This window comes from Acinonyx jubatus, chromosome B1 (assembly GCF_027475565.1).
Source record: "Acinonyx jubatus isolate Ajub_Pintada_27869175 chromosome B1, VMU_Ajub_asm_v1.0, whole genome shotgun sequence".
NCBI lineage: Eukaryota > Metazoa > Chordata > Mammalia > Carnivora > Felidae > Acinonyx > Acinonyx jubatus.
In genome coordinates, this window is record NC_069382.1 from 190,190,272 (window position 1) to 190,202,909 (window position 12,638).

The window sequence follows — 12,638 nt, forward strand, 5'->3', positions numbered from 1 at the left end:
GTTTCACCTGAAGGCATTTCTTCTTTTTGTTTTTAAAGTTTATTTTTTTATTTTGAGAGAGACAGAGATAGTGCAAGTGGGGGAGGGGCAGAGAGAGAGAGAGAGAGAGAGAGAGAGAGAGAGGGAGACAGAGAATCCCAGGCAGGCTCTCTGCTGTCAGCTTGGAGCCCAATGTGGGGCTCCAAGCTACGAAACTGTGAGATCATGACCTGAGCCGAAACCCAGAGTCGGATGCTTAACTGACCGAGCCATCCAGGGGCCCCAAAAGGTATTTCTTGATTACTAACTCAGATTAGAAATTGGGTGTCCTCAGACACCAGCCATATTTCATCTGAAGGAAAACGAAGATGCCCACGCTGAGCAAGAAGGCAAAAAGAGCAGGTACCTGCCAGCCTGCTGGGCACGAACAGGAGTTCTTTTTCCATCTGTAGTCGGACATGGGCGCTTTCATAATCTGCAGGTCTGACTGCCACAAAATCCGCAGCTGCGTGATCTAAGCCCCACAGAAAAGCCTCGGCCTCTGTAGCACTAATCAGCAATTGTTCATCCTGCAGCGGATTAAACAGATGGAAAAAGATCTAAGATTACTAGTTTACTTAGAAAAATAATAATGACATTAAACTCATCAAACAATGTATCTTATAATAAAGTTACCTTTTCCTTTTGTTTATCTTTAAAAAAAATTTTTTTTAACGTTTATTTATTTTTTGAGAGACAGAGACAGAGAATGAGCTGGGGAGGGGACAGACAGGGAGGGGGAGTCACAGATTCCAAAGCAGGGTCTAGGCTCCAAGTTGTCAGCACAGAGCCCGATGCAGGGCTCGAACTCACCAACCGTGAGATCATGACTTGAGCCAAAGTCAGCCGCCTAAACGACGGAGCCATTCAGGGGCCCCATCCTTTTGTTTATCTTTTTAAATGTCTATTTATTTATTTTTGAGAGACAGAGAGCGAGGGAGAGAACGAGCACAAGCAAGGGGGAGGAGCAGAGAGGGAGGAAGACACAGAATCGGAAGTAGGCTCCAGGCTCTGTGCTGTCAGCACAGAGTCTGACACAGGGCTTGAACTCATGAACTGCGAGATCATGACCTGACCCGAAGTCGGACGCTCAACCGACTGAGCCACCCAGGCACCCCCGTTTATCTTTTTTAAATTAAAAAATTTTTTTGTGTACCTTTTTTTAAATTTGTTTTTTAAATGTTAATTTATTTTTGAGAGAGAGAGAGAGACAGCACGTGTGAGTTGGGGAGAGGCAGAGAGAGGGGAACAGAGGATCTGAAGCAGGCTCTGCACTGACAGCACAGAGTCCGATGTGGGGCTTGAACCCAAGAACTGTGAGATCATGACCTGAGCTGAGGTCGGACGCTCAATCCACTGAGCCACCCAGGCGCCCTGTTTATCTTTTTTTTTTTTAAATGAAGGCCCAAAGCTGTCTGGCCTTTCATATTTAACAGGTGGGTTTTTTGTCTTTCACTACTCCACGTACTTGGGAAATGTCAAAATCAGAATGGGCTGAAGACAGAAGACGTGTGCTGGGCAAAGCTACTGAAATCTCAACAATTCTGGCCTCCTCTGATGGCATGCATTCTTCCACATTTACTTAAAGTACTTGGGCCCAGAAGTTATGTAGTATGTTAACCTTCCGACCGGCATGGACCCCAGGACACGACATGGACAGCTGTGTCCACACTCTGCTCAGGCTACTGGGTCTTGCCTCCCAGCTCCCTGCACTGCCTGCCTGCCTTTGGGGAGCTTACCTATCGTTCTTTTTTTAAAAAAAAATTTTAATGTTTATTTATTTAGAGAGAGAGAGGGACAAAAAAAGAGAGACAGAGCACGAGTGGGGGAGGGGCAGGGAAAGACAGAGACACAGAATCCAAAGCAGGCTCCAGGCTCTGGGCTGTCAGCACAGAGCCCCACGTGGGGCTCGAACCCATGAACCATGAGATCATGGCCTGAGCTGAAGCTTAACCGACTGAGCCACTCAGACGCCTGACCTTACCTACTGTTCTAATCCTTGTTTTTCTCACCCATCAGATGGCGATATTTAACAGAGCTTACCTCTTAGGGTTTTGTGAGAATTATCGGACTTAGAATTCGTAAAAATTCTAAGTACTGGGTCTGCAATCACAAATGTTCGCTGAAGCATATTAATTTTGTTTGCGTAGTTTCCAAATTTTTTCTCCTTTTCTTTCTTCCTCCTCTCCTTCTCCACCTTACTTTTCTCCTTCTTCTCTTTCTCCCCCACCACTTTTCTTTTTTTAAATTGAAGCCCGGTGCCCATTAATGAACAATATCTTTAAAAATGTTTATTTAAAGATAAATAATTTAAAGATAATGCAGGGGAAGGGCAGAGAGGCAGAGAGGGAGACACAGAATCTAAAGCAGGTTTCCACTGTCAGCACAGAGCCCGACATGGGGCTTGAATCCACAAGCCATGAGATCATGACCTGAGCTGAAGTCACATGCTTAACTGACTGAGCCACCCAGGCGCCCCCTAAGCAACATCTTTTAAAATCCCCTGGAGATTTGCACAGGTGGTTGCCTGGTTACCTGCCTCTTAATATTTCTTCCCAAATATACACAACAGTGAGGAGGGGAAGTGAATCTACGTGGTGACCAAGCTCTCAGTGCAACTTGAAGACAGAGAATTCCAAAATCGTCAAAAAAGAAAAAAAAGAAAAAAGTGCCCTAATTTCAGTGTGTGACGTTTTTTGCTTGTGCCCCTCTTCTGCTTCGCGGTGAGCAGAGACAGACTGAGAAATACGGCAGAGAAGACAGAAAAGGAGAGCTACAAATAACCCACAACCTCTGCCAGAAAGACTAAATCCACCTTGAGCATAAAAATACTGAGGAAGGGTCTGAGCAGACAAGAGCGCGCATGGAGTACGGGGACGGGGCCTCATCTTGCACACGATTTCAAAGGGCAGTTTTAGGAACACGTCGCTTCCAGGGGAGAAACATGCAAAAGAGAGGAGAGGTGGCTTTTGGAGAGAAGTGTCATGATTTCAGAAGCCTACAAATCTGTTGCCAGTCCTGCCTTCCAGAAGCGGACCCTGGTTCTCCTCCCGTTCTGGGGGCGCTGCACTCAATGACTTCCTTCCAAGAGCAGGATTACGAGTATAGGTATGTAGCTTCTGGCCCTAGGTCAGGAAAGGGCACCGTGGCTTCCTCCTTGTTTCCTCCTGGATATGTGCTTTGGGGGAAATCCGCTGTCGTGTCATGAGGACACTCAAGCAGCTTTGTGGGGAGCCTCTGAACTGAGGCTTCCCGCCAGCAGCTCTCGCTGGGCAGAAGAATAAACCACCTTGGGAGCAAACCCTCCTGCTTAGTCAAGCTTCCAAATGATTGCGTTCTTGGCCTTGTCTGCAACCTCCAGAGACATCCAGAGTCAGAACAAGCTGAACACTGATTTGTAAACCAATTAGTATGGAACAAGCTTCTGTAAGCCTAGGTAAAAAATTCCATTTTGATTCTGTTGCTTGTGTTTTGGTATCATCTCTAAAAACTCACTACCAGCCCCCATGTCAAGGAGCTTTTTTTGTATTTTTTTTTTTTTTCCTAGGAGTTTCGTGGTTTCGGGTCTTACATTTAAGCCTTTAATCCATTTTGAGATATGGGTCCACTTTCATTCTTTTACATGTGAATATCTAATTATCCTAGCACCATTTATTGAAGAGACTGTCTTTTCTTCACTGAGTATTCTTGGCTCTCTTGTCAAATTAAAAAAAATTTGTTTTGAATGTTTGTTTATTTTTGAGAGAGAGAAAGACAGCATGAGCGGGGGAAGGGAGAGAAAGAGGGAGACACAGAATCCAAAGCAGGCTCCAGGCTTCGAGCTGTCAGCACACAGCCTGACATGGGGCTCGATCCCACAAACCGTGAGATCATGACCTGCCTCAAAGTCTGATGCTCAATAGACTGAGCCACCCAGGCGTCCCTCCCTTGTCAAATATTAGTTGACCATATATGCTTGGGTTTATTTCTGTACTGTCCATTCAGTTCCATTGACCTATTTGTCTGTTTTTAATGCCAGTACCATGCTGTTTTGATGACTATAAGCTTTATAATATGGCTTGAAATCAAAGAGTGATGCCTCCTGTTTTGTTCTTCTTTCTCAGGATTACTTTGGCTTTTTGCATCTTTTGTGGTTCCACATAAATTATAGGAGTGTTTTTTCTACTTCTGTAGCAAGTGTCCTTGAAACCTTTATAGAGATTGTATTGAATCTACAGATGGCTTTTGGTAGTAGTCACATTTTAATAATATTGACTCTCCCAATCCATGAACATGTGATAGCTTTACATTTGTTTGTATCTTTGATTCCTTTCATCACTGTCATACTTTTCAGAGTACAGGTCTTGCACTTGCTTAGTTAAATTTATTCCTAAGTATTTTAGTGTTCTTGATACTATTGTAAATGGGATCAATTTCTTTATTTCTTTTTCAGGAAACTTATGGCTACTGTAAAGAAACACTACTGATTTTTGTATGTTAACTTTGTATGTTGCAACTTCACTAAATTCATTGATTAGGTCTACCAATTTTTTGGTTGAGTCGTCAGGATTACGTCTGTAGGGCGCCTGGGTGGCTCAGCCGAAGTTCAGCTTCCAACTTCAGTTCAGGTCATGATCTTGCGGTTCATGAGTTCAAGCCCCACATTGGTCTTTGTGCTGACAGCTCAGAGCCTGGAGCCCATTTCGGATTCTGTGTCTCCCTCTCTCTCTCTGCCCCTCCCCTGCTCATGCTCTATCTCTCTTTTCTTCAAAAATAAATAAACATTAAAAAAAATTAAGGAAAAAAAATCATAGCATCTGCAAGTAGGGACAATTTTACTTTTTTTTTTCCAATTTGGAAACTTTTTATTTCTTTTTCTTGCCTGATGGCTCTAGCTAGCCTTCTAGTACTATGTTGAATAGGAAAGGTAAGAGTGGGCAGCATCATCCTGCTCCTGATCTTAGAGGAAAAGCTTTCAACTTTTCACCATTGAGTATGATGTTAGCTGTGGGCTTGTCATAGATGGCCTTTATTACATTGAGGTACATTCCTTCTATGCCTAATTTATGAGTTTTTGTCATGACTGTTTTTTTTAGATGTAACTTTGAAGTGTTTAGACCTCTTCTATACAATGTTTATGCATTCAAATGTAGAGAGGATTATGCCATTTTGCAAAGACTATGTTAAAAAGACAGCTTTCCTAGAGCCCAAATGTCCATCGATGGATGAATGGATAAAGAAGATGTGGTATATATATACAACGGAGTATAACTCAGCAATCAATAAGAATGAAATCTTGCCATTTGCAACTACGTGGATGGAACTGGAGGGTATTATGCTAAGTGAAATTAGTCAGAGAAAGACAAAAATTATATGAAGACTTTAAGAGACAAAGCAGATGAACATAAGGGAAGGGAAACAAAAATAATATAAAAACAGGGAGGGGGACAAAACAGAAAAGATTCATAAATATGGAGAACAAACTAAGGGTTACTGGAGGGGTTGTGGGAGGGGGGATGGGCTAAATGGGTAAGGGGTAGTAAGGAATCTACTCCTGAAATCATTGTTGCACTATATGCTAACTAATTTGGATGTAAATCTAAAAAATAAAAGTAAATAAAATAATAAATAAATAAATAAATAAATAAATAAATAAAATTTTTCTTAACGTGTAATTTGAGTCTAAATCATGAGAAAATACCAGACAAACTCAAGCTGACAGACTTATTTAAAATAACTAGCTAGTATTCTTGAAACTTGTCAACGTCAAGAAGGATAAAGACAGACTGAGGAACTTTCCCAGATGGGTGGAGACCAAGGAGATATGAAGCCTCAAAGCAACATAGGATCCTGGGCCACAAAAAGACATGTGAAAATTTGAATCAGGTTTGTAGATTAAGGTATTTTTATCAATATTAATCTCCTGGTTTTAATAGTTTATGGCAGTAATTTGTTTATATTTGGGGAAGCTGGGTGAAGGGTGTATGGAAACTGAGTAACATTTCTGTAATTCTTTTGGAAATATAAAATTATTCTAAATAAAAGCTATTTACCTCCAAAAAAAAAAAGACAGCTTTCTTTCATACTAATCCTCTCAATTTTACTCCTTCCCACTTTCAAAAAGAAACAAAAACAAAAACAAAAAAAACACACCAGAATAATCAGAATAGGTGCTCCTGATTTGGAAATTCCAAAGAATTCAACTGGAAAAGGTACCTTCGTGCTCTAAATTTACTCTTACAATATTCTGTAATCAAAGTCCTTAGAATTAAAAGGTGTTTGAATTAAAAATTTGTATGCAATGTAGCAATTCATCAAAATGCCCTAGAAATAGATTCTGATCACCATCATTACATAACGACAAACATTTCTAAACGCTTCAACTTTTGCAGCAAATACCACCAGAGACATTAAGTTGCACCATGTATCAGATGTAAGTACCAAACTATATGTGCATTTCAAGTCTGCAAGGCACCCATATACTTAAAATGTGTATGGAGACTTACTGTATGGCTTTGCTGCTTTATTGGAGGATGTTAATCTTACGGTGCTTTTCCACCCAACGGTAGGCAGACATCTTGCTCCAAGGGGCTTTAGATAGCTGCCACTAAATTATTTTAATTGCTGTCTTGAAGTTAACAAGTGTTATAATGAAATAATCTACCTGATGCTAAATAAAGGTTTTAGAATGTCCCCCCACCCCAAAAGAATTTTGTCAAATGTTTTTCTTGTATCTGTTAGGATTTCCTTTTCATTTATTTATTTATTTATTTTTTAATTTTTTTTTAACGTTTATTTATTTTTGAGACAGAGAGAGACAGAGCATGAACAGGGGAGGGGCAGAGAGAGAGGGAAACACAGAATCTGAAACAGGCTCCAGGCTCTGAGCTGTCAGCACAGAGCCTGATGCGGGGCTCGAACTCACGGACCGTGAGATCATGACCTGAGCCGAAGTCGGACGCTTAACTGACCAAGCCAACCAGGCGCCCCTAGGATTTCCTTTTTAAAACTTTTTATGTATGTATGTATGTATTTACTTATTAAAAAGGCTTTATAATGTCTCCCCTCCCCACCCAAAAAAATGGAATTTTGTCAAATGTTTTTTTCTGTATCTATTAGGATTTCCTTTTTAAAACTAGAATTTCCTTTTTAAAACAAAACTAAAAGGCAACCAACGGAATGGGAAAAGATATTTGCAAATGACATATCAGACAAAGGGCTAGTATCCAAAATCTATAAAGAGCTCACCAAACTCCACAACCGAAAAACAAATAATCCAGTGAAGAAACGGGCAGAAAACATGAATAGACACTTGCCCAAAGAAGACATCCACATGGCCAACAGGCACATGAAAAGATGCTCAACGTCACTCCTCATCAGGGAAATACAAATCAAAACCACAGTGAGATATCACCTCATGCCAGTCAGATGGCTAAAATGAACAAATCAGGAGACTATAGATGCTGGAGAGGATGTGGAGAAACGGGAACCCTCTTGCACTGTTGGTGGGAATGCAAACTGGTGCAGCCACTCTGGAAAACAGTGTGGAGGTGCCTCAAAAAATTAAAAATAGATCTACCCTATGACCCAGCGATAGCACTGCTAGGAATTTACCCAAGGGATACAGGAGTGCTGATGCATAGGGGCACTTATACCCCAATGTTTATAGCAGCACTTTCAACAATAGTCAAATTATGGAAAGAGCCTAAATGTCCATCAGCTGATGAATGGATAAAGAAATTGTGGTTTATATACACAATGGAATACTACGTGGCAATGAGAAAGAATGAAATATGGCCCTTTGTAGCAACGTGGATGGAAATGGAGAGTGTTATGCTAAGTGAAATAAGTCATACAGAGAAAGACAGATAACGTTTTCTGTCTTATGTGGATCCTGAGAAACTTAACAGAAGACCATGAGGGAGGGGAAGGAAAAGAAAAAAAGAGGTTAGAGAGGGAGTGAGCCAAACAATAAGAGACTCTTAAAAACTGAGAACAAACTGAGGGTTGATGGGGGATGGGAGGGACGGGAGGGTGGGTGAGGGGTACTGAGGAGGGCACTTGTTGGGATAAGCACTGGGTGTTGTATGGAAACCAATTTAGCAATAAATTTCATATTAAAAAAAATTTTTTTTAGTTTTATTGAGATATAATTGGCATATCCAAATCTTTTTGTTAAAAAACTAAATCTTTTTTTTGAATGTTTGTTTATTTATGAGAGGGGGCAGGGAGGAGCAGAGAGAGAGGGAGACAGAAGATCTGAAGCAGACTCTGCTTTGTTAGCACAGAGCCCAACGCGGGGCTCGAACTCATGAACTGTGAGATCATGACCTGGGCTGAAGTCAAACACTTAAATCACTAAACCACCCAGGTGCCTCCAAATCTTTTCCTTCTTCCTTCCTTCCTTCCTTCCTTCCTTCCTTCCTTCCTTCCTTCCTTCCTTCCTTCCTTCCTTCCTCCCTCCCTCCCTTTTCTTTTTCTTTCTTTCTTTCTTTCTTTCTTTCTTTCTTTCTTTCTTTCTTTCCTTCCTTCCTTCCTTCCTTCCTTCCTTCCTTCCTTCCTTCCTTCCTTATGTCCAACATCATGCTCAAACTCACGACTGTGAGATCAAGAGTCACACATTCTACTGACTGAGCCAACCAGGTACCCTAAATTTCTTTCCCTTTTAATGCTGAAGACTTTTCCATCGTATGTCTACACCACAGTTTGTTCATCCATTCATCTGTTGATGGACACTTGGGTTGCCTTCACCTTTTGGCTATTGTGAACAATGCTTCTATCAGCATAAGTGTCCAAGTATCTGAGTGCCTGCTTCCTATTCTTTTGGGTCTAAACCCAGAAGTGGAACTGTGGGACCATAATAATTCCATGTTTAAATTTTTGAGGAATAACCAGGCTGTTTTCACAGCAGCTGCTCCATTTCACGTCACCATCAGCAATGCACAAGGGTCTAGTTTCTTAACATCCTTGTCCACACTTGTTCTTTTCATTTTTTAAAAATAATAGCCATTCTAATTTGTGTAAAATGGTATCTCGTTGTGGTTTAGATTTGCAGTTCTGTAATGATTAGTGACGTTAGACGTATTTTCATGTACTTATTGCCCATCTGTAGATCTTCTTTGGAGAGATGTCTATTCAAGTCCTTTGTCCATTTTTTTTTTTTAATGGTGTGTTTTCTTTCGCCTCACATATACCTCCCACGATGATAGAATCTGAGTTGTAGCTCAGGTGTGGAACGGGGCATAAAAAACTGATCACCTGTAAGGTTGTGGGAAGAGAGAGCAGGCGTCATGTGCCTTGGAGAGGTGAACAATTTGCATATGAAATGAATACTAACACCGTGTGGATCTAGCAACAAGAACCTGCAAGCCACATGGTTGGGCTTTTCTCTTTTTCCACCAGAGAGAAATGGACAGATTTAATCAAGGTCCTTATTACCCAAACCGTGGGGTAAAATCAGCAGCTACAGAAAGTAACGGCAATGTCGTATCCCCATTGCTTTCAATGAAGACATGGATGAGCTGCGTGGTGGTGACAAGTCTGTCCTCAGCCACTCCCTGGCGAAGATGTTATCACCATCACCAGTGTCACCATTGTGGTCAGTAACATCATCATCATCCCTCTCCTCATAACCGTCGTAATATTAAATACCGTTTTGTGGATTCCCTGCACAGGTGGCTCTTCTTCCTCTCCTTCCTCCTCCTCTTGGGTAGTTCCATCTCTATTTTTTGCTTTTGGTTTTTCCTCTGATTCCTCCGGTTCAGGATCAAAGTTGAAAGTGAAGAAGTTATAGGCTTCTTCGGCAGAAGGGAAGCCAGGTGGGACCTACGGAGAAACAGCGAGTAATAGAACTTCAGATTGCGTAAGCCGAGGTGAGTGCCGGACGGTTCACCGCGGCTTGATGCTAATGGTACCGGGCACATTGGAGGCATCCCAAACGTGTTACCTTTGTCGAAGGTCCGAGATGACCCATCACAAACTTTAACAAGTGCAGCAGGCAGTTGGTGGCTTCCTCTAATACTTTCACGAGTTACTTTTCTTTAATAAACTAGCGAACATTCTAATAAGCATATCAATATCTTATTTACAGCAGTAAAAGCTTTTGAAAAGATGATTAAGATGCCAAAAAAAAAAAAAAAGAAAAAAGTAGATTCACTATTTTATAGGCCACTGTTGAGATAGTTTTGTTTAATTAGGAGCAATTCAGGGGTTTGTTAACTTTTTTTTTTTTTAATGTGCTTTTTCGGTTTTGATTCCTCCTGAGTTCCTACCCCCTTTTTTCCCCATAATGAAAGCTGGTACAACTGCAGAGCTGAACAAATAATCTTCCTGCTAACATTTCCTGCCCTGCCCTGTACTCCTCTTCATCCAGTCAGGCAGTATTCTAATCTCTCCTGCTAGATTCAAGCATTTATTTATTTATTTATTTACTTACTTACTTATTTATTTATTATTTTTTACAGTTTATTTGTTTTTGAGAGAGAGAGAGGGAGAATGCATGTGAGCAGGGGAGGGGCAGAGAGAGGGAGAGAGAGAGAGAGAGAAATCCCAAGCCAGCTCTGCGGTGTCAGCACAGAGCCCGATTTGGGGCTTGAACTCACGAACTGTGAGATCATGGCCTGAGCCAAGATCAGGAGTCAGATGCTTCACTGACTGAGCCCCCCAAGCGCCCCTAGATTTTTAAGCATTTTAAAAGTAAGAATCAGTTCTCATGCTTTTCTCTTGCATACTCCACGGCAATAAGAGTCGGGCTATATATATGGGCATCTCTCATTGGATATATTTGAAAAATACAAACAGACCAACAAAACACATGATTTAAAGCAGGCATGATTTAAAAAGACAGGCTTTCTCACCGGGGGTTTAGTCTTGATTTTTCGTACAGAATCACGGAACTTTACTCTCGAGCGACTCTGGGAATCATCTTCTTGTTGAGTCTTTTGTGCCTCCTCCCCTGGCTATAGGAGTGGAAAATAGGATAGACAGAACACTTAAATCAAGAAACTAAACATGTTCTAAAATAAACATGAACTCTCAAAGGGGAAACCTCAGACCATTGGTGTAGACCACCATTCCCAAGGTATGAAATGCTTGCAAATATCAAATATATTTGAAGGTTAAGGTTGCTGAATATTTTCTTACTTCTGTCTCTCTCAAGACTCAACAAAGATAGAGTTTTATACTCACTAGGCCCTACCATGACAAATGCTATTTCTTCTGCAGATCAATAGATAACGTAGTTCATAGAGGACCATTTCCAAACAGTCTATGAAGGAAAGCATCAATAATGTCTGAAAGTGACTGTATCTGACCAACAGCCTCCAGGACACGAGGCCTGTCCTTGCAAACCCCTGGAGGGGTCCTTCCCGCAGGAAACGAGTTCTGTCTCTGATAGCTCAATGTGCTAATTCTCATTATGGGGGCTCCCTTTGTCCTCTGATCAGGCCAATCCACCGGGGGCTGTCCTCACTTTGTCCTCATTTCTGCTTCTAATCCACTCCTCCTAGAACCTGAGGATTCCTTCTTTCCCACCCAGCACAATCCAAATGCCAACCCTTCCTTTGGAGCGACTCTAAGCCATTCTAGTAGCATATGTAGATATTCATAGTAAGAAGGGACACACTTATTCTACCTGCAGATTATTATCTGTGCTGAGACTTGTGTCACAGCATGGAATGACTTTAGTTAGGGCAAGTGGAATATAGTACACCCATACTGGGGCTCCTCCACCTATGCTTCTCAAGTCCTGCCTGTTTTTCCAGACCATGCAAAGCTACTTCCTTTCTCAGACTACTCTTTTCTAGAATCTTATTGTCTGAGGCACATCAGGTGCTGCTTTGTATAGCTTAGTAATCAAACCATGGACTCTGGAGTCTGACTGCCTAGCCCTGAATCCCAACTCCATCACTTAACAGGTTAGGCCACCTGCTTTGAACATCAAATAAGGCCATGCACCTAAAATATGCCCCTAGTTACGGCTCAATAACGGTGGGTCTTAGTGTCACATTCTTAATTTTCTTCTTACGTGTCTTTTATCTTCCTAGCTTGTATGTACATCATGTGGCTATAAAAGTTTTATTTTAGTCTGCCAGAAATTAGAGCCTAATGCAAGGGTCTTTTGTGCCTGATTTTTGTGGCTTATTTTGAAAAGTGGTACCAAAGAACAGGAGTTGGGAACTGGGGAGAATGAAACAGGAGGAAAAGCCAATTCTGGCGAATGTTACTGAGCTGGCTAATGCGGTGGTGACCAGGGCTCTATCCCACTGGAGCCCCGCTGAGGACAGTGCTTCTCAGAATTGCCTGCCTAGGACATGGAAGAGTGGATCCTTGTCTCATGGCTTCTGTTCCCAGTGTGCAAGAGTTGCCCCAGGCTCCTGGCCCTTCCAGTTTTGTGAAAGTCTCAGAATGGCTGGGTGGGTCTCCACAGGCCAGTGACGAGAGCTTGAGATCCTTGAGTGCAATAAAACAGGGTGCTATGAAATTTCACCCAGGTACAGCTAGATGTCCAGCATGACCAGAATAAAAACGAGGTGTCGGTCGGGGCACCTGGGTTGGGGCTCAGTTGGTTGAGCGTCTGACTTTGGCTCAGGCCATGATCTCGCTGTTCGTGGGTTCGAGCCCCGTGTTGGCCTCTGTGCTGA

At 41.9% G+C, this 12,638-nt stretch overlaps 1 protein-coding gene across 6 annotated transcripts in view; it reads right to left on the bottom strand.

Annotated features, from left to right (window-relative positions):
• Positions 1–12,638, bottom strand: part of CC2D2A (coiled-coil and C2 domain containing 2A) — a 149,566-nt gene that overhangs the window by 99,635 nt on the left and 37,293 nt on the right. For all 6 annotated transcript variants that reach the window (XM_053217555.1, XM_053217552.1, XM_053217553.1 and 3 more), the window contains 3 exons: positions 10,854–10,955; positions 9,649–9,822; positions 386–548 (listed from right to left, as the gene is read on the bottom strand). In XM_053217555.1, the coding sequence (XP_053073530.1) occupies positions 386–548; positions 9,649–9,822; positions 10,854–10,955 (439 nt within the window). The remainder of the gene's footprint in view (positions 1–385; positions 549–9,648; positions 9,823–10,853; positions 10,956–12,638) is intronic.